This window comes from Balaenoptera acutorostrata, chromosome 8 (genome assembly GCF_949987535.1).
Source record: "Balaenoptera acutorostrata chromosome 8, mBalAcu1.1, whole genome shotgun sequence".
NCBI classification, from domain to species: domain Eukaryota; kingdom Metazoa; phylum Chordata; class Mammalia; order Artiodactyla; family Balaenopteridae; genus Balaenoptera; species Balaenoptera acutorostrata.
The window spans coordinates 38,982,965-39,010,254 of NC_080071.1; the positions used below are offsets into that span (position 1 = coordinate 38,982,965).

The 27,290-nt window shown below is 38.2% G+C and overlaps 2 protein-coding genes and 1 pseudogene across 3 annotated transcripts; 1 reads left to right on the top strand and 2 right to left on the bottom strand.

Moving 5' to 3' along the window:
- The first annotated feature begins 663 nt into the window (after positions 1 to 663).
- On the top strand, positions 664 to 26,511 carry PLEKHA3 (pleckstrin homology domain containing A3). Of its 2 annotated transcripts, XM_057551511.1 has the most exons (8): positions 664 to 1,079; positions 4,857 to 4,973; positions 11,954 to 12,109; positions 15,083 to 15,219; positions 16,742 to 16,906; positions 19,973 to 20,016; positions 21,649 to 21,764; positions 25,206 to 26,511. In XM_057551511.1, exons 1-8 carry the CDS (start codon positions 1,040 to 1,042, stop codon positions 25,331 to 25,333), a joined length of 903 nt encoding a protein of 300 aa, XP_057407494.1. In that variant the 5' UTR covers positions 664 to 1,039; the 3' UTR covers positions 25,334 to 26,511. The 2 variants fall into 2 exon arrangements, with proteins under 2 accessions (XP_057407494.1, XP_057407495.1); XM_057551512.1 differs by lacking the exon at positions 4,857 to 4,973.
- Positions 5,722 to 6,068, bottom strand: LOC114238878 (40S ribosomal protein S26-like; annotated as a pseudogene).
- Positions 14,546 to 14,948, bottom strand: LOC103014609 (60S ribosomal protein L35a-like). The gene has a single exon (XM_057551513.1). It carries the CDS (start codon positions 14,931 to 14,933, stop codon positions 14,601 to 14,603), a length of 333 nt encoding a protein of 110 aa, XP_057407496.1. The 5' UTR covers positions 14,934 to 14,948; the 3' UTR covers positions 14,546 to 14,600.
- Positions 26,512 to 27,290: the final 779 nt, after the last annotated feature.

Here is a 27,290-nt window from a genome sequence, read left to right on the forward strand (position 1 = left end):
TTATAAAGGCTAGAGAAAACTTCCATTTTTAAAATAAAGTCCAACGCTTGCTTCCGTGTTTTATATTCTAAATGAAGTTGTGGCTAAGATTCATTGTCGGCGTGGTGACAGTTCCTTGGGGCCCCTCGCGGTTCCTTGCCGGAGGGCTCTCAATGGCACACTGACTTCCTAGAAGATAATTTCTCGGACCCCCTGAATGGGAGAAGGATACGAAGGAAACATAAATAGGAGGCTTTTTTTTTTTTTTTTTTGAAAAAAAACAACCACCAGAAAGACCTGAGACTCAGTTACAGGAAAACCTGAGAGGCCTACGAGTGCGACGTGGGTGGGGGAGGGGGGGCGGCTAGTCCTCGGGTCGGCCCGGGGGCTGCGCACGCAGCCAGGTCCGAGTCCGCAGGTCCTGGGCCCTGAGGCTTAGGCCCCGGGGGGGCCGTCGGTCCGGGTCTCAGCGTCCGGGGTGAGAGCTGGAGCCCAGGGCCGCCAGCCGAGGGCCTGTGGGATGATGAGGAGGAGTCACGGCTCTGGCCCGCCCTCCTCGCGCAGCCTCCGGCTCGGCGGAGTGGCTGCAGGCCGCGCCCGTTCCTCCAGCCCCGCCGCCGGGGAGGGGTTTCCCGGGACGAGCCGGCCCCTTTCATCCAGGAAGTGAAAGCGACGTCGGGGTCAATGAAAACAAACGAGAGACCGGGGCGGGGAAAGGAAGGCGGGCGAGGAGGAAGGAGGGCCGGGGCGGGGAAGGGAGCAGCCGGGCGGTGGAAACGCGAGCGGGAGGCCGGCCGCTGTCCCGACTTTGCCGCCGCCGCCGCCGGGGCTCGCCCGGGGATGTCTCAAGGCCCCCAAGCACCACGCGGCGGCCGCCGTCCCGGCCTCTGAGGGCCGCCACGTCCCGGCAGCGCGCGCGGGCTGAGGGCTGCTCTGTGCCGGCTGGGGGCGCCCGGAGAGGGGCCCGGGCGGGCCGGGAGGGGCTGCCCAGGCCCCGCGTTTCCCCCTTCACCGCGGCCGGCGCCGGGCCAGGAGGATGCGCGGCGCCGGGCTCTGAAGCATGGAGGGAGTTCTGTACAAGTGGACCAACTATCTCACCGGTATGAGGGCTCGGCTGACCGGCGGGGGCAGGGGCGGGGGGCGGCGGGGAGAGGACTTGGACGGGCTCAGGCGGGGAGGCTGCGGAGAAGGCGGGTAAGGGGCTCCTCCTCCCTTCCTCCAGGCCGGCGGGGACCCTCACAGCGAATCGGCTCTGTGTGGTTCCCGGGCTTAATCGCTCTCTGTCCCTTGTAAGTGCCCATCTGGCCTCTGCAGGGGACAGTTCGAGGCTGCGCACCACCCTGAGGGTGGGAAGTGCACCTGACCATTTCTTTGCCCGTGTAATAATACTTCTGTTTTCTCCTGTAGCTCCCGAAACCATTCCTAGTCACTCTACGTGTGTTGTTGCAGTCTCTGCCTTTACTCACACTTAATTCAGCATTTTGTTGATAACTGAGTTGTTGGGGCATAGGACTGTAATGGGCCCTTTAAAATCAAGATTTCGTTTTAGGAAATCTTTTCACTGTTTCTTTTAATTTTCCTTAGCGACACGGTTTATTTAAAAAATTCTCTCGTTGAAGTTGTTCAAGCATAGCAAGCAAGATTTTGGAAGCTGTTGCCAGATTATATTCTCTTAGGGGTTGATTGTCAATGATTTATCCTTATGTTTTGGTATTCAGGTAAGTGTGTGAGAAATTGAGGGAGAAAGTGCAAGACACAGAAGGTGGAGCAGGCAAGTCAGTTTTACTCATGAAGTGGGTTGAAAGGAAGAACTCCAAAGAACTAGGTGTTTCTGTAGAAATGAGAGACCAGCAGGGGAGGGCCCTTTTCCATGACACCAGCAGTCTGGCTTATTAAACGCCTTAAATCTGAGTTGTAGTCCCATCTCTGCCATCAGCTAACAGTAAGGACAAGTCACTTTTTCTCTCAAGATCTGTCTCATAGGGCCGGGGTGATCAACTAGTTTATCCTGAAGGTGTCTTCCAACTCCAGAATTCTGTGATCTCACCAAATTAGAGGAAGGGGAGTGGATTTAAAGTAAGATTAAATAGCAAACAGATTTCTTGGTTTAGTGTAATAGGCCAATCTTGATTTGCTGCCCACTTGTTCACTCTGGCGAAAGTATTGAACCCCTTAGTAATTGTATCAGACATTCAACTAGTGTCCATCTGACCTTGTGCAAAATTTGCATATAAACACTTAAAGACATAAGCACTGAGCTACAATTGTCTCTGTTTTTTTGATTAATTGGAATGTTAAAGACAGATTTATAGCAGCGAATGCTTTAACATTTATGATACATGGATGTTTTGTTTGCATTAAAATGTCAAACACTTTATTTCTGTAACTGGTATGTTTTAACAGGAAACATTTAAAAAACGAGGCAAATTTTTTTTATTAGGCATTTTCACATGGGCTGTTGTGAGAACAGTTATACTGTTTAGTTTAACTTTGAGATGGTAGTTACTATGCTTTGAGATGCAGATGATCATCTCACTGCAAACACTGTAAGCGCGCAGTGTCTTGGGAGGTCATGTGAGGATCTTATGCATAGCCCAGAGCAATGGGTGATTACTAAGATGAGTCAAAATTTATTCCTGGAGCTAAGTGTGGTCTTAATGGCCCTCTTTCTCATCTCCTGTCGCTGAGCACCAGCTAGTTGAGCTTTTAACGTTGTGTACTTAAGGTTTTAATCTTTGCAGAGCATTTAAGTTAACTGCTAGTATGCGGTGTAGAAGCTTGATGAAATGAAATCTTTTGTTTGGAAGAATTCTATTTTTAAAATTTAAATTTGGCTCAATGGCATGCTGATTATTACTTTTAGTTCATCTTAGGTCAAAAGGATGAATAGCTGTTCATACTAAGTGATCTTTAAGGAACCTTCCAGTTTGATGACAGTGTTCTTTAGGAATCCTTTGTAGAGAATAAGAATTTCAGTAACATTTGGTAGTTTGAGATAAAAAAGAATGTGTGTTTTGAAAAGGTATTAGAAAAGGGAATACCTATGATTTTTTTTTTCACAGATATAGCCCTTATATATATGTGTGAATCAATTAGAGATTGTTTTATTAAATATTTCTTCAAAGAGGTATGTAGAGATCATTAACAGTCTTAGTTAGATTAATATACTTAACTATAGTCACTTTTCAAGTTGGTACAAATTCTAAATGAATCATTTTGCTCAGTATTTATTTTAAAGAGATATTGAATCACAATAATGCAGGCTTACAAAACCACAATTTGTCCTGTAGGCACACTAGACTGGGGGTAGAGGAGTGTATTTTCACCATAACCTTCTTATAATTTGTTTGCCAAGGTGAATGAATGTTTGGAAAAATACCATTTTCATCATTTCTATGCATGCCCAATACATTATGGATATACTGGATATACTGCGTATCTGTACTCTCATGGGTAACAGGCAATATCTCAGTTTTCTGTAATCATTCATTCATTCAGTCACTTGAGAAGTACATTTTTTTTTTAGCACCTGTTGTGTGCCAAGCACCTTTCCCAGGTTTTGGGAATTCAGTGATGAACAAGCTAAAGTTCATGTACCAGAAGAACTTACCTTCTAATTTGCTAGACCTCATTAAGGAATATAGAGTTTCATAAAAAAGAATTTTCCAAGCCTCTGAAACTTGGTTTTGGATATCCATCCCTCTGAACTGTATTATCACACTCCCTGCTGTTAATCTTTTTATGATGACTCAGCATTGTCATTTCAAAAGTGTTATAGGTAAAGCCTTTTGGGGAGGTAAATCCTGGGTCTATATCAGGATGTAAGAATGATTCCCCTGTCTGTCACTGTCTTGGTACTGTTTGGCCCAGAAAAACTGAACCGATTAATACAGCAGATAGTGTCTACAGTGACCAGGCTGAATGGTGATTTAACAGTCACAGAAAGAACAAGGGCAGTCGCACTGCCTCCAGCATGGTCACCATGTTATTAATCAGTGAACTATTGCACATTAGTGGCATGCTTGATAAGATTTCAGGGAACACTGAGTTTGGCTTGCAAGAGTGGGAGTTGAGCTTCAAGGAAAGCCATCATCACCCCCAGCTTCGCATTAGAGCCAAGTCTGTGATAGTTGTGTGCTGTAGTCATTGAGTCAATGCTAATTAAGTGAATGATTTCAATTTCTAGCATTTCTGCCTGCGCTGCGCAACAGCAGGGCAGGGAGAGAGGAGTGGTGGCCCCATGCTCTCACCACAGGGCATGCGACTTCTGTGTGAGAGGCGGCAATTCATTCAGCACTCACCGTGTGCAAGGGAGTTGGCTTAGGCAGAGTATTTTATAGGAGAGAGGAGAGCCGCATTGCAGAATGAGAGGGCTAGGTGGCACCTGAGAGGTCTTCTTGTTCACTCCACTCATTTTGGAGGCTGGGAGTTTTTGATATTTATTGGGATGAAAGATTTGTCTCAGGTTATTCAACCTGGGACAAAGAATGATAGCAAAACTAGGGCTAGAATCCATGTCTTCTGTTGCTTTTTCCATTAGGTTGTAACCTGACTCTGTTTCCCTTAGGAAAAAAGGGGCAATTGTGTTGCATTCTGTGTGTAGGGCTATTTTTGAAGATGGGTCTGATGGGTTGTTAATGAGAAGGTTGTAAGCCAGAATAAAGGTATTATTCCCCATATTTATTCTGATCTAGAGGTTTCTCCTAGATCCTCTCCTAGCAAGAGTATTTTGGGCAGATCTTGGCAGTTAAGAATTTCATTGTCAGAATGTTAGTTTACAGCCAAGGAATGACATGGATGGTAAATTTTGTAATCATAGTTTTCTGTGTGATTAAAGTACTTTTTTATCGCTATTTTGTTATTTATGATCTTTGTAGGTTGGCAGCCTCGTTGGTTTGTTTTAGATAATGGAATCCTGTCCTACTATGATTCACAGGATGATGTTTGCAAAGGGAGCAAAGGAAGTATAAAGATGGCAGTTTGTGAAATTAAAGGTAAGTGAATATATGGAATTAGTTGAATTTGTAGTTAGGTAAGTAAAGGGTTCTTCGGCATGCTGCAAAAAGAGGAGAAAAGCATTTCTAACCAGGAAGGAATCTTCTAATGCCATTTATCTCCTTAGCATTCAGAAGTGGCACTTAGCATTGTTAGGCACAGTTTTTGATATTTCTCCCTCTATAAATATACTTTGAATTGAAATTCGAAGTACTAGTGCTAGTCTTCCAATGTGGACTTGAAAAAGCAATTTCTTGTGGATGCCAGTTTAGTGTGTCCATGCTGAGTCTACAAATGTTTTCTTTCATTTTCATTGAAACGTGTTGTAAAGATTGGAAGCTGAACTCTAAAGATGATGAGGCCAGTGCAGTAGGTTTTTGATAAAGTATCAACTCAGAGTCATAAACTCTGGTTCTTTGCTGAATTGGAAATAAGCTCTTCTGGGTAATAGAGATGTTTTTCCTTTCTTTTTTTTCTTTTCCTTTCTTTTTCTTCTTCTTTTTTTAATGATCTTGAGAGTTTCAGGGAGTACTGGTCAGGACTATTGTAGGAAGCTCCTCTATTGGAATTTGTCTGGTGTTTTTCCCATGATTAGACTGGGGTTATGGGTTTTAGGGAGGAAGATCACATCATATCAGGAGTACATGCTATCAATATGATATACCATTTTTTTTTCCAATGTATAATTTCCATTTTAATATTTTTTGGAGAGGATGGTTTTTTTTCAGTCTATAAGGACTTAGCTCTTTACATGGACTTCGGTGGAGGTCATGGGGCAGCTTCCGCAGGTCTAAACTGGGGTGGGAGTGTTTGGTCCATCTGGGATGGGCTTCATGGGAACGATTCCTGACTATCTTGCTGTGACTGGCACAACTCACGCAGTAATGTAGTTTCGATGTAAGTACAGGTGGGGACGCACATAGGAATCGAAGACACTTCCGAAATGTCCCCGATGGCTGCGGCCTCTACTGTTCTAATTAATGACCTTAATGGTGTCCTTGGGCACGCATTGGGCAAAGTTGGTGCAGTGAATAGGCTGTACGTGGCCATGGCCCTTTTTTGGCATAACCGTTGTTCCTTCTTTTCTTGGTCATCCTGGAAGTGAGGACCCGAGAGAGCTGACATATCACTCTTGACATTAACCTTGACCACCTGTCTGAGGTAGTGGCTGTCAGATTTCTCTACTGTAAAGTTACCTTCCCCACTCCTTTTCCATACTGTGCTTTTTCAAAAGGGGAGAAAAAAGCAGTAAGTCATGCTGTAATTTTCATGAAGGAAGGTTTCATGGACCATTGATTCATTTGTGTGTGTGGTTGGGATATGTGGGGTGCAAGTAGGTAGGAGAAATCAGACAAAATGGTAATGAAAAGTATTGAATTCTTCAAAGAGAATTGAAGGAAAAAATAAAGCACTAGAGAAGGGCGTGTTAAACCCTGCAGGGGGTCATGGCTACGTAAGATATAGAAACACTTCAACATTGTTACTTGCATATTCCCTGAACTATATGAGGTGTAATTTTGTTTTATTTTTATAAATCACACAAGAAAAGCACATTCAAAGCATAAATTTTTATTTTTTAAAAAAATGATGGGAACTTCCCTGGCCATCCAGTGGTTAAGACTCTGTGATCCCACTGCAGGGGGCACACAGGGTTTGGTACATGGTTGGGGTAAGATCCCACATGCCATGCACTGCGGCCAAAAAAAAAAAAAAGATATAAAAAAAAATAATGGTTTTATCTCATCTTATTCTTCATATTTGATTCCAAATGAGATTCTGACTCTTGTCAGAAATCAAACTACATTCAAAGTTCAAAGATTTGACAACCTTGAGGATATTTAAAAGACTGTTAGTGGCAGAATTCTTAAGGCAACTCTAGCACTTTTTCAAGCCATGGCAGTATTTTTGTTGTCCTTGTTATTTGTTTAACGAATAAGATACAGAAATGGGCACAGATCTTCAATATTCAGCCTTAAGAATGCCTACAAAGTGAATACACTTGTGTAATCACCACCCAGATCAAGAATTAGAATATTATCAGCATTCTAGATGCTGGGATAATAATCATGTTACCTCAGCCACTAATCTCTCTAAAAGGTTACGATTAATATGACTTTTATCACCATATTTAAGTATTGCCTGCTTTTGAACTTTATATAAATGGAGTAAATCAATGTTTTCTTTTGTGTCTGGCTTAACTCAACATTATATTTGTGAAATTCATCTATGTTGTTCTTTGTAACAGTTCACCATTCTTACTGATGTGTAATATTTTTATTGTGTGATTGTCCCACAGTTTGGCTCTCCATTGTAGTATTGATGGGTGTTTGTTTGTTTTTTCCATTTTATTTCCATTTTGGGACTATAATAAGTAAAGCTGCCATAAACATTCTCATATATTTATTTTGTTGAACATATATATGCGTTTCTGTTCAGTATATATCTAGAACTGGAGTGGAATTGCTAAGGGAGACATTGAATATTCATACATTCAGCTTTTATTGATGGGTGTTTGTTTTTTCCATTTTGTTTCCATTTTGGGACTATAATAAGTAAAGCTGCCATAAACATTCTCATATATTTATTTTGTTGAACATATATATGCGTTCCTGTTCAGTATATATCTAGAACTGGAGTGGAATTGCTAAGGGAGACATTGAATATTCATACATTCAGCTTTAACAGATATTAAAGAAAATACTATTCTTGAATTTTGTTAAAACAGTAAGGCACAAAGAAGCAGACTTACAGATGTAGAGAACAAGCTAGTGGTTACCAGTGGGGAGAGGGGAGGGAGGAGGAGTAAGATAGGGGTAAAAGATTAAGAGGCACAAACTACCGTGTATAAAATAAATAAGCTACAAGGATATATTGTACAGCACAGGGAGTGTAGGCAATATTTTATAATAACTATAAGTAGAGTATAGTCTATAAAAATTTTTAATCACTATGTTGTACAGCTGAAACTAGTATAATGTTGTAAATCAACTATACCTCAATTAAAAAAAAATTATTAAAAAAACCCAGTAAGGCAGACTTTACTCAGGTCTATTAGAATAGGTATAGGAGCTACTGCAATGGAGTTTTGCAGTAAGGGAGAGAAATTGCGCTCAACTCTGAATACAACAAGGAAAAGTGGAAGTTTATAGCCAAGGAACAGAGTGGCAGGGAGTGGGATGGGGGAATCAGTGGATGGAAAATTGCAAGGAGGAAACTTCAGAGATAAAGGGGGATTCTGGTTGAACAGACCTAACAGGATTCTTATTAGAGGCAGGTCAGGGTGATCAGATATTACCTGGGGGTGGTGGGAAGTGGAATTTGGTCAGATAAGGAGGGTGATCAGATATTGAGGGGGGCGGATTCTGGCTAAACTGACTTAGCAGGATGTTTGCTAAAAGTGGACTCTACTAGGACAGAGCCGGAAGCCCCAGATTGGGCCTAGTCAAGCAGAGGGTTCAGAAGAGCCCAACAAGTTTGATCAAGGAGAGACTTTTTGTCTCAGATAATGCCAAACTGTTTACCAAAGTAATCATACCAATTTGTTTTTCAACTAGTATGAGAGTTTCAGTTGCTTTTCATCCTTGCCAAAGCTTACTATTAGCAATTTGAAGATTTTGAATTCTTCTACTGTATCTCGTGCTATCTCATGGTGGTTTTTTTTTTTTTAAACACTAATGGATTGAATCACTTTTAAATTTATTTATTTATTTATTTTTGGCTGCGTTGGATCTTCGTTGCTGCGCACCGGCTTTCTCTAGTTGCGGCAAGCCGGGGGCTACTCTTTGTTGTGGTGTGCAGGCTTCTTATTGCGGTGGCTTCTCTTGTTGCGGAGCACAGGCTGTAGGCACGCGGGCTTCAGTAGGTGTGGCATGCGGGCTCAGTAGTTGTGGCTCACAGGCCCTAGAGCGCAGGCTCAGTAGTTGTGGCACACGGGCTTAGTTGTTCCTCGGCATGTGGGATCTTCCCCGATCAGGGCTCGAACCCGTGTCCCCTGCATTGGCAGGCGGATTCTTAACCACTGCGCCAGCAGGGAGGTCCCTCTCATGGTGGTTTTAACTTGCATTTTTTTCAATAACTAATGATGTTGAGTTTTTTTTCAGATATTAATTAGGCATTTGAGCATCCTCTTCTTTTGAAGTCCCTTTTCAAGTCTTTGGCCCAATTTCTAAACTGGGCTATCTTTCACATTGATTTGTAGGAGTTCTTCGTATAGTCTGAATGAGTTTTCGTATTGCAGATAATTCTCCTGATCTGTAGTTTGTGTTTTCATTCTGTTAATGGTATCTTTTGATGAACAGAAGTTTTTAATTTCAGTAATACCCAATTTGTCAAAAATTTTTTTAATTAGAACTTTTTATGTCCTATTTAAGAAATTTTCTTGAAGGTTTATTGTTTTACCTTTTATATTTAGGTCTATTTTAGGTTGGTGGTTGACGTAAAATTCATTTTTTTTTAATTTCTGAGATACACATTTTAAAGTAATAACTAGAATTATGACTTATAACATTATACCAGAACATATAAGATTTTTAGAAATTTCATGTAATGTCTGAAACATTTATATTAACTTATTTCCATACAAATAACCCAATGAAAGTTTAGTATTAGTTTTGTTTGTTTTTTTATACTGCAGGTTCTTATTAGTCATCAGTTTTATACACATCAGTGTATACATGTCAATCCCAATCGCCCAATTCAGCACACCACCATCCCCACCCCACCGCGGTTTTCCCCCCTTGGTGTCCATATGTCTGTTCTCTACGTCTGTGTCTCAACTTCTGCCCTGCAAACCGGCTCATCTGTACCATTTTTCTAGGTTCCACATATATGCGTTAATATACGATATCTGTTTTTCTCTTTCTGACTTAATTCACTCTGTATGACAGTCTCTAGATCCATCCATGTCTCAACAAATGACTCAATTTCGTTCCTTTTTAAAATTCATTTTTATATATGGTGTCAGGTAGGAGTCAAGATTCCAGTTGACTGAGCACCATTTATTGAAAAGAGCAACCTTTCACCTATTGCACTGTAAGGTCATCACAAAGCAAGTGACCATGTATGTGTGGGTTTTTTGGGGACTGTCTTTTGTTCATGGGCCTGTTTTTCTATCCTTGTGTCAATATCACACTATCTTGATTTCTTTAACTTTATACTTCTTACTATCTGATAGCCTAACTCTTCTCACTTTGTTCTTTTTCAGCATTGTCTTGACTAATATTGGCCCTTTGCATTTCCTTATACGTTTTAGCATCTGCTTATAAATTTCCACAAATACCTGCTGGAATTTTGATTGGAGTTACATTGAATCTATACATCAATTTTGGGAGAAGTGTATTCTTGACAAGAGTCTTCTGATCCATTAGCATGGTATATTCCTGTATTTAATTAGGTCTTTGATTTCTCTTAGTAATGTTTTGCAGTTTTGCATGTAGAGGTCTTAATTTATTTTTTCCTAGGAGCTTGATGTTTTGGGAGCATTGTTCTTACGTTTGTTGCCTTCTCAGGTAACTACTTTGGAGAGGACAACCCTTGACTGACACATAAATTCTGGTGTTTTTAAAAATGAAACTAAATCTTATTGTAGTTTCATTTTGTAGCAACATCTTTGGAAATTAGAGCATTGTTTTCTTTTAAGGTAGCTATTGGTGCTTTCACTAGTATTAGCAAGTAGCAAAAAAGAGTTACTCCTGGAGCTTTGGGATTTCAGTAGTTTTATCCTAGCCAAAAATTTTTTGCGCCCATCATTGATTGTTGCATGATCATATATTTTACAATCTGTATCTACTTATATAGAATGGTCCATATAAGTAGAATAATAAGATAGCAAAGTTTTTGTGGCACTTATTTGCCATAGTACACTGAGCATCTGGTCAATGTTTTCAGTAATTAATCATCTAAATTAGGGCTTCTGCCAGACACTCAGGGCCCGTCATAATTTGGCTCCACTCAGCTTGTTTATTCACGAATATATCATTACTTTGTAATCCAACACAAGGCTCTATTTAGGCCTGTCTCCTGATATCCTCAGTACATATTGTGTTTAGTTCCTTATCTAGGCCTTTTCTTGTGCTGTTTTTCTCTTAACCAAGTTCTGCTGTTGTCAAATCCTTCTTCTTGAAGACTTTTTAACTTCCTGCCTCTTCTTACCTTTCATTATAATCACACATGAAGTCTCTGTACCAAAGAGTTCAATGTTTAGGTGTTTTATTTTTAGGTATCGGTTTGTTTCCTGGATAAAATTGTTCCCTCTGTTAGAGCAAAGACACCTTTCTTCTCCTCTCCTGTCTTCCCCTCTACCAGCACTGCTCTGAGCAGAGTAAATATTTGTTGATTAATGACAATGTAACACAAATTAATCTTACAACAAAGATGTAGGATTGGCTCAGCATACAATATGGTTAGCTCTCTTTTGTCAGAGATCCAAGATGGGGGTGTGTGTAGGAGAGGAAGAGGAGGATGGAGGGGAAGAGGAGATTTTCAAAACACTTAGGCTTTCCAGGTGGTTATGAGATGCTCATTAGTTGCGGACTGTTGTTCTGATGGAAGGTTACCTTAGTTACCATTTATTGCACTTTATGCCAGGCACTATCCTAGGCTTGGGTGGGGGGTGGGCGGTGTACCAAAACACAAACTGCTTTCAAAGAAATTAGTAAAAAAGAGTGTGATAAGTGTGACAGGGGTACTGGTGGCCCCAGGGGAGGGAGTTCTTAGATCTCACTTTTCAGTAGTTAATTTGTTGTTGTTTTCTGTTCATATGCTACCACCACTTTGACACCACTGCCAGCCTGGGTATATGTGAGAATGGTGGCTTGGAAGGTGCCCCTGGATAGCCCCTTAAGGAGGTGGCACTGCCTGCCTCTTGAATCAGAGTTTGTTGTTTTAGGTCTGAAACATCTAATACTGTGTAAGTGATGATTTGATTCTCCACAAACTACTTGAGTCCGTGACTGTATTTCCCCTTTGTTTATCATCGTAGTCCATTCAGCAGACAACACAAGAATGGAATTAATCATTCCAGGAGAGCAGCATTTCTACATGAAGGCAGTGAATGCAGCTGAAAGACAAAGGTGGCTGGTTGCTCTGGGGAGCTCCAAAGCCTGTTTGTCTGATACTAGGACTAAAAAAGAAAAAGGTAACTCTAAATTTTTCCTTTGTGGTGAGAATATTTTCTTAAACATAAATGTAAATTGTCCTGTTCACTTATAGTAATTTATCCCAAAGAAATAATCAGAAATGTAGAAGATCTATGTACATAGATGTTCATTATAGTGAAAAAATTTATAAACATTGCCAAGGTTTAAATTTAGGGGAATGGTTCAGTAAACTATATAGTGCTTTCATAGGCTGATATATTATGTAGCCAGTAAAATGTTTACAAGGAATTTTAATGATGTGAGAAAATGCCCAAAGTTAAGTGTTAATTGAAAAAAGCAGGATTCAGAATTACATAGCCACTCCTTGGCCAGCTTAGGAAAGGTATGTAAGGATTGGTCAAGTTGTTACCTTTGGAAAGGGAATTTGTGGGAGAGACTCACTTTTCACTTTATACCCTTTGACTGTACCTTTTGACTTTACCAGCTACAGATATTGCCCGTTCAAAAGCAAAGCAAGGGACTTGCCTGTTGGTCCAGTGGTTAGGACTCGACGCTTTCACTGCCATGGCCCTGGGTTCAATCCCTGGTGGGGGAACTAAGATCCCGCAAGCTACGCATCCGTGGCCAAAAAGAAAAAAAAAAAGCCAAGCAAATAATTTATGGTATTAGTTCAATTATATGCAGATATAATGTGAAAATAATAACAGTATTTATATCTTGGTAGTGAGATTGCAGTTTTTTTTCCTATATATTTTTGATTTTCAAAAATTTTCACTGAGTATGTATTACTTTTATAATTAAAAAACAATAGAAGTTATTTAAGGTAGTGAAAACAACTAAATTATGGGTTATTGAAAAATGAAGGCTAAGGATTGAATTTATAACAGTTTTCAGATATATGAAAGAACATCACAGATAGAGTATGGTTAAGGGTAGGATAAGAAGGAATGAGGACTTCCTTGGTGGTCCAGTGGTTAAGACTTCGCCTTCCAATGCAGGGGGTGCGGGTTCCATCCCTGATTGGGGAGCTAAGATCCCATGTGCCTTCGCAACCAGAAAACAAAAAAACATAAAACAGAAGCAATATTGTAACAAATTCAATAAAGACTTTAAAAATGGTCCACATCAAAAAAAAAAAAAAGAGAGAGAGAATGAATAGTTGCAATAGCCAAAAGGTAGAAATAACCCAAATGTTTATAGACAGATGAATGGATAAACATAGTATGGTATATACATAAAATGGAATATTATTCAGCCTTATAAAGGAAGGAAATTCTGACAGATACTACACTGATGAATCTTGAATATATGCTAAGTGAAATAAGCCAGTCACAAAAGGACAACTATTGTATGATTCCACTTACGTGGGGTACCTAGAGTCGTCAAATTCGTAGAGACAGAAAGTCGAATGGTGATTTCTAGGGGTTAAGGGAGGGGGAAAAGGGGAGTTAGTGTTTAATGTGTGTAGAGTTTCAGTTGGGGAAGATGAAAAAGTTCTGGAGATGGATGGTTGTACAATAATGTGAATGTACTTAATGCCATCGAACTGTATACTTAAAAATGGTTAAAATAGTACATTTTATTATATATATATATTACTACAATTAAAAAGAAGGAATGGACTTAAACTTGGGTAAAAATTAATTTAGGTTAGGTTAAATGGGCAGATAGAGCTGCTTTGGTCTGCTCTGGCTAGAGGGGCTTCATGACTAGTACCACAAAGCAGTGCCACCGGCTCAAGTAATATGGAGAAGCACCAGGATCTACTGTGTATACTTTTTTTCCTTCCTCTGCTGCTTACACATCTAGTTTAGAAGGTATTGGTAAGTGAGTGGCTGAGATTATTATGGCTGGATGTTTAGTCTGTCTGGATATATTAAAGAAAGGAACATAGGCTCTTAATTAAAAAAAATTCTTAAACCAGTATTATGTGAAAACGAAGCTGTGAAAGGAACAGAAGAAAATAAATGAATGTTTATATAGAGCAGTTTTAACTACATAAAAGTTACAAACTTCTGTATACCAAAATACAATAAAGAAAACTGAAAGAAAGCTGACAGATCTTGAAAAGTATTTGCAGTATTTTGGAGGGATGAAAGATTGCTACCTTTAATGCGTAAGAACTTTTATAAATTATAAATTTATCAATTTATATATTACTAAGAGAAAAACCAAACATCAGAACCGGAAAAATGTGTAAAGGACAAGAAAAGCCAATTCACAAAAAAAGAAATACAAGTGCTTATCAAATTAAAGATGAGTAATGGAATGGAAATATCCTGTATAAGGCATTCATTGTCATCAGCCTGTCTCTGGAAATTAATCTACCTAAACTTCATGTCAGACATATGACTGCCAGTTTTTTCCAGCTATCTAAAGAGAAGATGTTTCCTCAGGGAAAACCTTATATTCTATTTCCAAGGTCTCACACCTCTTAAGCTACAGGTATTCATATCTATTGCCTTACATTTTTTTTTTTTTTTACAAGGGAACAAATCCACACTTTTATTTATTTACTTTTCAGTAAGTTTAAATCCTTGAAGGGTACAGCATCACACGGATTCTGTGTCCAATGGCCTTAGCAGGAAGGTTGCTTCGGAATTTGGCACGAACCATGCCACTGTTTCCATGAGCACGAGTTATCTTTCCCCAGATTACTCTGGTTTTGTTAGGTTTTCCACCAGGAGTTACTGTGTTGTTCTTTGCTTTGTACACGTAAGCACATCTCTTGCCTGGATAGAATTCAGTTTCATCTCGAGCATATACACCTTCAATTTTCAGGAGAGCTGTGTGCTCCTTCTGGTTCCGTAGACCCTGCTTATAGCCAGCAAAAATGGCCTTGGACCACAGCCTTCCAGACATATTTGTCGTTTTAGAAGTCCTGTTCCCAGCAGGCCTCCACGGGGTCTAAGATGGCTGAGATTGCCTTACTTTTTAATGATTCCATTTTGTTGTTTTGCCTCTGAAGTATGAAAATGGCCTAATTGAATGTTTGCATATGTTCCTTTCAGAAATAAGTGAAACCAGTGAATCTCTGAAAACCAAAATGTCTGAGCTTCGCCTCTACTGTGACCTCCTAATGAAGCAAGTTCATACGATCCAAGAATTTGTTCACCATGATGAGACTCATTCATCTCCCAGCATAGAGGTATATCCAAGATGATCCTTTCATGTCTGGTTATTCTTTGCAGCACATGGTGGGTGAGCTTCTTACATAAGATGACAGAGAAGCATTTTCAAAATGAGTTATTCTCAGCTATTCAGACCTCTTCGTACTGTAGACTATCTGGAAGTTTGTAGGATCTTTTAGACTATGTCTGTATAACCAGAGTAAAGCAGCAAGCAGCACATTTCTCCAAGGAATCAAGGCCTGTCTTTGCAGCCAATTAATTATTTGGTGGTTGGGGTGGGAAAGAAGCATTACCAGCTTTGTTCTTCAGACTCACTGCATGAGTTCATTGGACAACTGCTGTTCTCTTTCTTTTGTAATTAGGTCCTAGCTTAACTACTGAGGGTTAATAATTTAGCTTTATAAACTAACTTAAAAAAAGAATCATTCTCAGAGCAGTGATGTAGGAATCAAAATTCAGATTTGCAGGACCTGGCTATGAAATAGGCTCATTCTTTCTGGTAAAGTAGGACCAGTGAGCCTACTGCTCTCTGGGTGAAAGCCCAGCCTGGTTCCCAGTCCCCTTTTGCCTAACTTGGGAGAAGTGGGACAAGAAATCTTCCTACTTTCCTGTGGCCTTCTTCTACTAGGGAGGAATCTCAGGTGAGGTAGGTTGCCTTTAGATGCAAGTACATTAAACCCTAAGGCACTTGCTGTTTCACCACAGGCTCTCTGCAGGCAGGTGCCCTTACATCTGCTCCACTGGCTCAGGGACAGTGTTGGGGACCCAATCTTGGTCTGTCCTTCCACTCTGCCGTTTTTGGTGTGTTGGTTTTTTCTCCTCACGCCTGAGCCTTCAAGGTGACTACAAGTTCGCACAGAAGCAGGAGGCAGTGGGGTAGCCAGGGTGGAGAGAGACCATCTCAGTTTGCTGTCCTTTGCTTTTATCAGGGAATGAAAATCCCAGAAACCCCAGCAGACTTCTCATTATCTTTTTAGTCTGGGTCCATGAAAACTAGGAAAAATGAGTATTTGACAAAGGGTCATGGAATAGACATGACTGGCTTAGATCAGTCTACATTCATCTCCCAGGAGCAAGGTGCTCTGCTGTCCCAAAAAGAACTTGGAGTTTTTATTCTACCAAGGAAGAAATGGGAGAACGTGCGTGGGGTAGACATGAATTCTACCTGCCACTCAGTAACCCTCATGGTGTTCCACTGCTGTGATTACCTTTGGAATTCTGATAGTTAGAAACTTACAGTCTAGGTTAGGTTTATTTAAGATAAATTTTTGTACACAGTTTTTCAATATGATACTTGGTTTAAATGCAAGAGTTATTTTTTTCTTGGAGTCTAATTTCATACATTGTTTACCTGAGAGACAGATAATTCTTATTCATGCATTGCTTTAATTTTCTAAGGTAATGCATTTTAAACAGATTTGAGCATAACCTAGTAAGGTATCCATTGAAGGTAATGTTTCATTACTTGATGGTAAGGTGGTGCATGAATCCACATAGTTGTGTGTGAGTCTGTTCAACTCTTTGCATGTAATTTTTCAGAACATGAATGAAGCCTCTTCTCTACTTAGTGCCACGTGTAATACATTCATCACAACGCTTGAGGAATGTGTGAAGATAGCGAATGCCAAGTTTAAACCCGAGATGTTTCAGCTGTGCCATCCGGATCCCTTAGTTTCTCCTGTGTCACCTTCTCCTGTTCAAATGGTTGGAATTTCTGGTTTTTCTTCCAGTGATACTGCATGTGGTTTTGTTTTTGTGTTTATTTTTAAGGCTGGAAACTGGCAGTAGGAGGGAAATAGTCAACAGGTTGAATTTTTTTTTTTTACTGTACTCAGATTCTGTATGGGAGCCTCTCAGCTGATGGGCTCAGCATGAGCCAAGGTCCTGATCCCCTCCCCTTGGAAGGGCTATGCCATTTATCCCAGTGTGTCAGGAAAATATTATAGTGCTCTGTGGGTGCTGTGACACTCTTCTATTTGGTAAAAACACCACTATGGGGTGAAGATTTACTCACAAGGGGATAAAATTAAGTAAATCTTTAGAGGAGCTGTAAGGGATTCGAAACAACATGTTACAGGGGAAACAGTATTTTATAGTCAGCATTTGGATTTGAACCTTCCAAGTAGGCAAGTTACTTAATCTCTCTGGACTTCATTTTTTTCATCTGTAAAATACAGTGTTTTTTACATCAGAGGTAGATGTAACCTGTTTAATGTTAGGTCCTTAACATTAAGTTCTTACCTTCTGATTACTCTGAACAGCGAGTACTCTTTTTGCCAAGGGTGATGGATTCGTTGTCCTTTTCAAGGTAATAAACTTGCCCTAGCATGCTGTGGGGAACTTGGAGGTGAGATGAGGTTTGATGAAACCTTACGTTTTTTTCATCAAACTATTTTCGTGAGCCCTTTTGTGGAATGAAGAATGCCGCCTGGCTCCTATTTTAGCAATTACCTGCAGACCTATTTGTTGGCAGAAATAATAGGGTACAACTTATTCCGAGGTTCTCTTACCCACCACAGCAAATTTGGTCATATGAGAATTAGTAAAGATTATTACCTAAATTTATTTAGATCATTATTTTCCTAAAGTGTTTTTTTTTTAATTTTTTTTATTTGGTTGCTCTGCAACTGAGTTTTAGTTGTGGCTCACCGGCTCCTTAGTTGAGGCAGGCAGGCTCCTTAGTTGCGGCATGCAAACTCTTAGTTGCGGCACGCACGTGGGATCTCGTTCCCTGACCAGGAATCGAACCTGGGCCCCCTGCATTGCAAGCGCGGAGTCTTAACCACCGCGCCTCTAGGGAAGTCTCTAGATCATTGTTTTCTAAATAATTTATGATGGACCAACAGCGTCCTCTGAGATAGGTGTCCCATAAAAATGAGTTTTATGGCCAGATTAGTTTGGGAAGTTCTAGGTTAACTTAAACAAATTGGGTTTCGCTGACATAGGACTTCTTAGAACCTCTTTTATGCTAAAGTGTATTATGAATCTCTGAGGAGACGTGGTGTGTAGTGTTTCTGAAATTTATTTGATGATTGAACCCTTTTGTTTATTTTTTAATAACTCAGAGGACTGTGTTGTTTAGTAGAACACAGTTTGACAATGTTGCTTTTTAGAACAATTTTAGGTTTATTGTGGACTGCTAAATAACATGTGTAGTTGAACAAAAAGTCCTGATCTTTTGAGATGGATGTATAGTGCTATGTTCCTGAGCTTGATATACAAGGGGTACACTGTATTTTTTTAAGGTGGACTTTATAGAATCAAATATAATGAAAACACCTCAAACCTGCCTAATTTCTGCATTGAACTTCTGAGGAGAATGCCTTCTGTTGTAAATGTTCTATAGTCCAGAGAGGTCATATGTGTATTTTATGTATAAGAAGCTATAATAACTGTCTCTTTTAAACTAAAACTTTTTATCAGTAGAAACATTACAAGAAATCCAATAAGTGAATCTAGGAAATACTGGTTAGGGGCCACTTACTTTTCCTCACTGTGCCGTTTTACTTCATACATAAGGCAAAAATTGTGGCTTACGGTAAATAGTTCTGGAGACACATAGCATGCAAAGTAAGGTCAGACAGTCTTCAAGAGGAAATCTTTTTCTTTTTTTTTTAACGACATGAGTAAATGAAAAATAAAGCTGAAAAATTTAAGAATTCCAAAATTAACTTGATCTTTATAACTACTTTATATGGTTATCTCATCGTGTCCCTCTTTAACTTGCATTCGATTATATTTCAAATCATCATAGAAGTTTAAACAATTGTCATTTTGATCCACAGATAATTGTAGTGGGGGTGTTGCTGCGTGAGTAAACCTAAAGGAAGTGATTTCTGTTAAAGGAGATGTTAATGTCCAGTTGCATCTTTATTTTAATCATATTAGATATCCTTGGACTACAAATTGGATGGGTCATAATTGTTCTCATTTCATCTGGGATTTCTCAGAGCAACTGTAGAAGGCATTTACGTAACGTAACTGTTAGACTTGGACTCACTTGTAAGGCTCTTGAGCCCCTGTATATAAAGCAACCATCCTTAGCCTTTGATATAAACGTTGCTTTTTTGCTACTTTGCTAAGCATTGAAATAATCTACTTGGCTGCCTCTGTTTTTTTGGTGGAGTAGTTAGATCTAAATTATGTTTCGTATTTGTCATATTTATTAATACTCTGCTGACTCAGATTTTATTTATTTATTTATATTTTATGTGTATGTTTTTAGAAACCTATTTGAGGCTTAGGGTTCCTCTTCTGAGTTCTTAAAAGACTTGAATTATTAATGCTGTTTTCCATGAAAACCACACTTTAGAACATCTGTGTAATAGCTACCTGAATAATGAATGGTAAGGAGAAGCTCTGCCCTTTAAAAAAAAGAGAGAGACATTTATTAGATTATTTTCTGGCTTGCTAGATACTCCTTTTCATCACAAATAGTGTGATTTTTTGGGGACTTGTTAAGTATACTGTTTTTTATATCTTTATACAAACACATGTATTATATATATATTATAAAATTTAGTTTTTAATATTGAGAAAATAATCCAGCCTGTTTTTGTATGTGTTGAGAAAGATTTCAGTTAATAATTATTGGGGAGAAAGCTTGATAGTGTGCTAATAATGTTACTTGGGTCTGTAAAAAATAAATTTTTTGGCCAGCCATCTTTTTCTTTGAGTAAATTTATGTTAATTATGATAATAATAATATATTAGAGCTGTCTTATTCTACTTGACATATGAATTATGCTTATTTTCTTTTTAAATTTCTAGATGAAGCGTTCTGTCAGCCACCCTGGTTCTTGCAGTTCAGAGAGGTAAAATAACCTTTTCTTTTGACCAAGTTCTCTCAAAATTATACCTACTTGGGGAAATTCTTTGGGTCTTTAACATAAAGTGGAATGTAAACTCTGTATGGGCAGAGTCTGGTTCTGATTTGCTCAGCATTATTTCTCTTAGTGCTTAGTGTAGGGCCTGGCCCCAGTAGGTAGTAGGTAAAGAAAAAAAATGAGTGAATAAATTAGTCAGCAAGGTAAGCACCTTTCCAGCTACCATACCTTTTTTAGGTGTAAATTATATCCAATGATGGTTAATAGAAATCCATTTTTGATGTATTAAGGCTCCAAGCTTAGGCTTATTTTACTACAGTTTTTTATAGCATCATATATTCATGCTGAGCTGTTGTTATAATAGGAGCTAAGGTGTTACTGAAAAGAGAGAAAAACTGATATTTTAAAGTATGTATTCATATCAACACATTTAAAAAATTTACGTTCTAGATCTTGCCAATATCCCAGGCTATTTATCTTGGTAGGTAACATTCTTTTAAGTTGCTATGGTTGTCTTTGGAAAATGATGAAATTATAGTGACATTAGCATTTATTTCTCTACATTAATATAGGGGTAGGGGGAAAAAAAGGTTATTGTAGGATTATATGAAATCACATGTGTGAAACTTTAGAAAATTGTAAAGCACTATAGAATTTAACTAATCTTTCATTCAGTAAACATCTATTGAGTGCCTACCAAAAAAAAAAAGTGCTAACTGAACCCCCTTATTATTTTGTCACTTTATTTTTCCCTCTGATGGTTATATAATTGATTGAACTATTACATGCTGAGAGGAGTCCAGTGATGTGTGTATCTAATCCTATCAGGGAATGAAGAGTTTCATCAACTGAATTTTCCAGAAAAATAAAAGCTTGATTCCTTTAACAGACTCTTTATCTTTATGACAGTTTTTTTTTGACCTGTATTTTATCCTTTCTACCTTATTAAATAAGATATAATAAGAATTTTTAAACTTTATTTTTTTGATGAATCAAAGTTGTCATTAAGAACAGTAATGTTGGGCTGTCATCCAGTGGTAGTTGAGGTGCTGTTGAGTGGTGGTGATTTGCTTCTGTGTTGAATTTTTTAGGTTGATTTTTCTAGTTTTCTGGTTTTCCAGACTGATTTTTTAAAACTAGTTTTTCTAGCCTCCATCTGCCATCTTTATCCGCTCTTGCTGCTGTCAGTGAGTTGGCTCCTAGCATGCTCCCATACTGCTTGCCCATCCCCTTTGCTCTGCTGTTTTAGATTGGCTATGGATGACACTAGATACATGCACTTGTGAAATCCATAACTTTTAGTTTTTAAACACTTGTTAACCATCTGATATGTTTACTCTCTAGCTGGACCTTCCTCTATAAAAGAAATCACTTCTTCATTGTACCTCTTTTCCTTTTAATTTGGCTCAGAGGCTGTATTCTCCAGCTTACCAACTAGATTCTAAATGATTTGACTTGTTTGTGGCCTGACCTCTGAAGGAGTAGAACGTTGCTAAAGTAGAACTTTGGGTATTAAAATAGTTCTTCTTTCATTTAAAGAGAAGTCATTGAAAACTGCAGTTGAGGGTGTTTTCATTTGTTGAAGTCCTTACAATTTAATGTTTTTTATTTAATTTGCAGGAGTAGCCACTCTATAAAAGAAACAGTGTCTACACTTCACCGACTCTCCCAGCGGCGCCGAAGAACCTACTCAGATACAGACTCCTGTAATGATGTTCCTCTCGAAGACCCAGATAGTAAGTTAGAAGGGCTGTGTCTCTCTCTTTGGCCTATTCAGCAAAATTCGTGTGGGGCTCTGTAATTGTTGAAATGAAGGATACTGATAGTGAACACTGTACTTTGCCCTTGGATTAATTCCTTAATTCAGAGCTAAGCAACTAGCACACAATCAACAGAAGCTCATATATCCTCTTACAGTCACCTTTGTTATTAAGAAGTACTTAGTATATCTTTGTAAATACCACGTCTTAGGTTTATGTATGTAATATCAAAATCTTTTACTCCCACTGCATTTTAGTAATCGCTTAGTAATTTATATTCCCATTGTGTTTGCATTTAAAAAACATGTTAGAAGAAAGCATAAATTGTAGGTAGGATTCTAGGGGAAAATAAAGGCAAGTTCTAAGTTCAAAGAAAAAAAATCAGCATTGTTACTTAAAGAATTTGAAATGGCCAAGGACAATAATTTTTTCTGGTGGTGGTGATGAATTATAATAACATTTATTCCTGTACCTTTTTCTTCCTTATTATTAAAGAGTCAGCATACTGTGATTGAATACTTTAGGAAAGGTTTTGTGATTTATGTTGAAATTTAATTATTTTTCTCTTCAGAGAAAAAGCTTTGAAAGTCTGTCAGAATATCTACTTCGACAGTAGTGACCATGATTTTCAGTGAATGCAAATATGGTATTATTATTACAACTCCATTAATAGACTTTTGCTTTTCAGAGTCTTTACTATTGCCCATGAAACATGTGGGATAGAAATTATATACAGTTCTCAATTAAGCAACAGATTGTGTTCCAAGAGTTTATTTGTAAGTCAGCTGTTTGGAACAAGATTTTATTTCCCTTATGGAAATGACATGGTGAATGGTGGTTAAATTCTTTAGATGGCCTAGAAGAGCCCAGCTAATTTATAGTGTGGCTGAAATGGGACTAAACAGTGGTGTTGGATTTCTAGTATTTGAATATATTGAAAACATTGCATAAGATAGAGTTGCTTTACTTAACCAGAAGGTTAAACAGGTTTAATTAGAGGAGAAATGTAAAGTTCATGAAAATGGTTGAGATTCTAAAGGGGACTGCTGATCATTTTCAGATCTTTAGAAGTTGATGGCATTTTTTTTTTAATAAATTTATTTATTTTATTTATTTATATTTGGCTGCGTTGGGTCTTTGTTGCTGTGCGTGGGCTTTCTTTAGTTGCGGCAAGCAGGGGCTACTCTTCGTTGCGGTGCATGGGCTTCTCACTGCAGTGGCTTCTCTTGTTGCGAAGCACAGGCTCTAGGCTCATGGGCTTCAGTAGTTGTGGCACGTGGGCTCACTAGTTGTGGCTCACGGGCTCTAGAGCGCAGGCTCAGTAGGTGTGGTGCACAGGCTTAGTTGCTCCACGACATGTGGGATCTTCCCGGACCAGGGCTCGAACCCGTGTCCCCTGCATTGGCAGGAGGATTCTTAACCACCGCACCACGAGGGAAGCCTGCATTTTTTTTTTTAATGCCCATTTTTCTTACAGAACTAATCTATTTATTGATATGGAACGCTATGTTCATTATCATTTTGAATATAAGTTGGGGCAATGAGTAAAGAAATGAAAGAAGGAAAAGGATTGAGTGTCGGAAGGGGTTGGGAGAAAGAAACTTTCCTGGGCCAATTTACTACATCTTGGAAGTGATAAGAAAAAGAGGAAGATGGTTAAAGAGCTTAAGTATGGGAAAAAATGTCACCTGGGACAGGTAACATACATTCCGATTTACCTTGCTCTTTCTGCCTTTTATACATGACCCTTTTCATCCAGAGCTTATGAAAGAGTTCTATTCTGCCTTGTACTTTTCTTCAGATGCCATTTCTTTTTTTTAATTTTGTGGCTGCATTGGGTCTTCATTGCTGCACACAGGCTTTCTCTAGTTGTGGCCAGCGGGGGCTACTCTTCGTTGCGGTGCGGGGGTTTCTCATTGCGGTGGCTTCTCTTGTTGTGGAGCTTGGGCTCTAGGCGCACGGGCTCAGTAGTTGCAGCACCAGGCCCTAGAGCACGTGGGCTTCAGTAGTTGTGGTGCACAGGCTCAGTAGTTGTGGCTTGCGGGCTTAGTTGCTCTGCGGCATGTGGGATCTTCCTGGACCAGGGCTCAGACCCGTGTCCCCTGCATTGGCAGGTGGATCCTTAACCACTGCGCCACCAGGGAAGTCCTGCCATTTCTTTTTTTTAAGGGTGTCATTTTCATTTGTGATAGCTAAATTAATTTTTTTAAAGCCAGCCATTTTCCTTAGCTCTCTTCTCTTTTAGGCACTCTGGTTCTGAATTTTTGAAAACTACTTTTATAAGATCTAAGTGTAAATATTCCATTTAACACCCCCCAATTTAGCTGTTAAGGAGAGTAACAAAATTAGTTAAACACACCCACACCCATATATGCATTAATATTTATATACACATGCATTAATATTTATATACATACATATATCTCACTTCTCTAGAACTTTTTAAAATTGGCAAGTGTAGGGTAGGTCAGAGTTTTATCCTTAGATTTCCTTCTGTTTATCCTAAAGTTTAGTGTCCCAGTTAGTTGACAAAGCAGAGACTGAATTAGTGCTCTTTCTTAGTATGTTTTGCAAATTAGCAATCTTAGTTGAAAGTCTTTATTGCAGCATATTCTTTTCCTTGAGAGATGCAGCTGCTTCTACTTTTATTAACTAGATTTTTTTAAAATTATAAAAGTAATAAATGTTCATGCTAAATTAAAAAAATATGTACATGTGAAAGTGAATAGGACCATGCCAATGTGTTTGATGTGCTCACTTGGCAGCTGCAGTGATAGTTTTGTGAGCTGCATCCCAAGTGGAGATGTGAGAACTTTCACTGTGACGTACCTTGTCAAGTTTGCTCAGAAAGTCTTGTGATGCTTTGCTGTATACCTGAAACTGACACAACATTGTAAATCAACTATACTCCAATAAAATGAAAATATTAAAAAAAAAATAAAGAAAGAAAAACAAAGTCTTGTGATAAAAAGAGCAAGACCTGAATTAGTTCCAGTTCTGTTACCAATTGTGTGATTCTTGGGTTAGGCCTGTAATCTTTTCTGGGACTTGGTTTCTTTACCTAGAAAATGAGGAGGATACCAACCGCATTAAAACGATCAGGTTGGAAAAGAAATAGTTAAGAAAAATTCAATTCAGCAAATACTTATTGGCTGCTCATGTGTGCCAACCTTGGTTCTGGCAATGAACAAAACAAGTATCTCTACTTCAGATAGTTTCATAATTTCTCAAGAACTCTGGAGTTTCTCCTTACAACTGCCAATACTAGAAAAGTTACATTTTTACTCTTAAACAAACGATCAAAAAGTTAGCAGGAAGCTAAAGGAATTTCATGTCCCTGAATAGGAAATATTCTTTCATGGAGGACTGGAGTTAATATTGATAGGATGTTTAACCTTTTAATCAATTTCTTAATAGGACCTGTTCACTGTTCAAGAAATACACTTAATGGAGATTTGGCATCAGCAACCATTCCTGAAGAAAGCAGACTTATGGCCAAAAAAAAATCTGAATCGGGAGATCCTCTTCCACCCTTCTCTTCCTGAGGAAACGGAAGTGTCCAACTTCCTCTAAGTATTGCTATGCAAAAGCTGCTGTAATTAAACTATGTTATAGGGAGTAATTTTTCCCTTAGGATTTCTCTGCACTTTATAGAATATTGTAAAACAAACAAACAAAAAACAACCCACATACCTTTGAAGTGTATTTTATCTTTATATAGTTTATTTGCAAGAGTATTTTCCTAATAACTTCACAGTATGAATGTGCATCTTTTTTTTTTTTTTTTGAACAAATGATGGTGTAACATTTTGACATCTGTAAGGACAAATGTAGATATTTTTCTAAAATACTGTGAGGGACTGACATCTTAGTCAGTGTGTATTGTAGCTTATAAACATGAAATCTTATAAACCTAAGGTTTCAGTTTGACAGAAGTGTGGTATATGTAACTTGTGCCATGGGCCAAATGGTCACTTTACCCCAGCTGAAAGTGAGTTACAGTCGCAGCTTGATGGTGTTTGTATTATATTCCTTTAAGCAAAAAGGAAACATTTAATATTCGAAATATTTTTACCCCAAATACCATGACATTGAGGATTTTTTAAAAACCAGATTGTGCTGTCCTTTGTATATGAAGTTGACACTACTGATTTGTCAGTACCAAATATTGGGTTAAAGTATTTAATTTTTACTTATTTATTTTTCTGTTGCATCAAAAAAAAGATTTTATGACCTACCAAATTTAAGATGTGTATACCTTATTATTTACATTGTTCTAGAAAAGAGATTAATATTGTAGTGACCTTGCTCACTTCCACCAGAGAAATAAATGACTTGCAATGGAAGAGGATTTTAGTGCTTTTTTCTGAAAATAGACAAAAGCTGCTGTTGTAAGTAAGGTATTAATGTTTGCAGCTCTTTAGAATATCTAGACATTTTTTATTTATGAATATTTATAAAAAAGGAATCTGTCAAGGTGACTGCCCTACGTAACTTGAGAATGGCATTATTTAATTAAAGAACAAATAGCATTTTTTGGTAGTGCCTGTCCATACCTACTGTCAGTGTTTGCCTTGTAAACTGTTTTTTCAGTTCACTTTGGAGTGATAGTTTTGTCCAAGGTTTTGGATGAGGAGCACTTTAAAACAAACTGGTTTGGTGTTTTTAAGTTAATCATATGTTTAATAAATATATGGTTTTTGCATTCAAACTCATCATATAATACATTGTATTTTTTACATTTATTGATAGTTTGTCTAATCTTTATCAAGTGATAATAATATTCTTTATTGCTTTGATTTTGCTTGTATCTTTGGACCTCATAGTAAATACACAAATTAGGCATATTTTTAGCTTTTTTGCCTGTGAGCTTAGAATAGTGCGTCCTATTCATTTTAAATTTCTCTTGTAAGTTTATGTGAGAATTTTTTTAAAAGAATTAATATTTGGTATTTCCTTATTAAAATAAGTCTGTAGTTATAGGCTTTCTTCCTTAAGTTTAAAATGGACATAAGCAATCTATATACATTAATATACATTTAGATAAATAAACTCTATGCTACTTAAAGTATTTGTGATTTTAAATAGCACACAGGTCATTAGACTATATTAAGAGGAATCTTTCTGCTCATATGTTATACTTCATATGTCTAATTTGAGAAAAAAGAAGTTTGATAATGTAGTAAGTTTTCATATTGAGCGAGTAATCAGATTTTTTGCTTCTTCTATTTTTTAATTTTTTATTTTTTGTAGTAAGAATAAGTGGTGATAAGACTATGAAGGTCAAGGTGGTACTAACTTTGGGAGTTTCTCTGGTAGTTTTTTTTTTGAACCAGTAGGTTTATAATGAAAACACTATAACAAAGCTTTTGAACTCATGGAAAATAAATCCGTTTTCTATTGCTTTATCAAAAAATACGAGTTCCTGAACAGTTTTCTGTAAATATTTTTAAAAATAAAATGCAGTTATTTCTGGTTCATATCATTTTTTTCTCCTTGAAA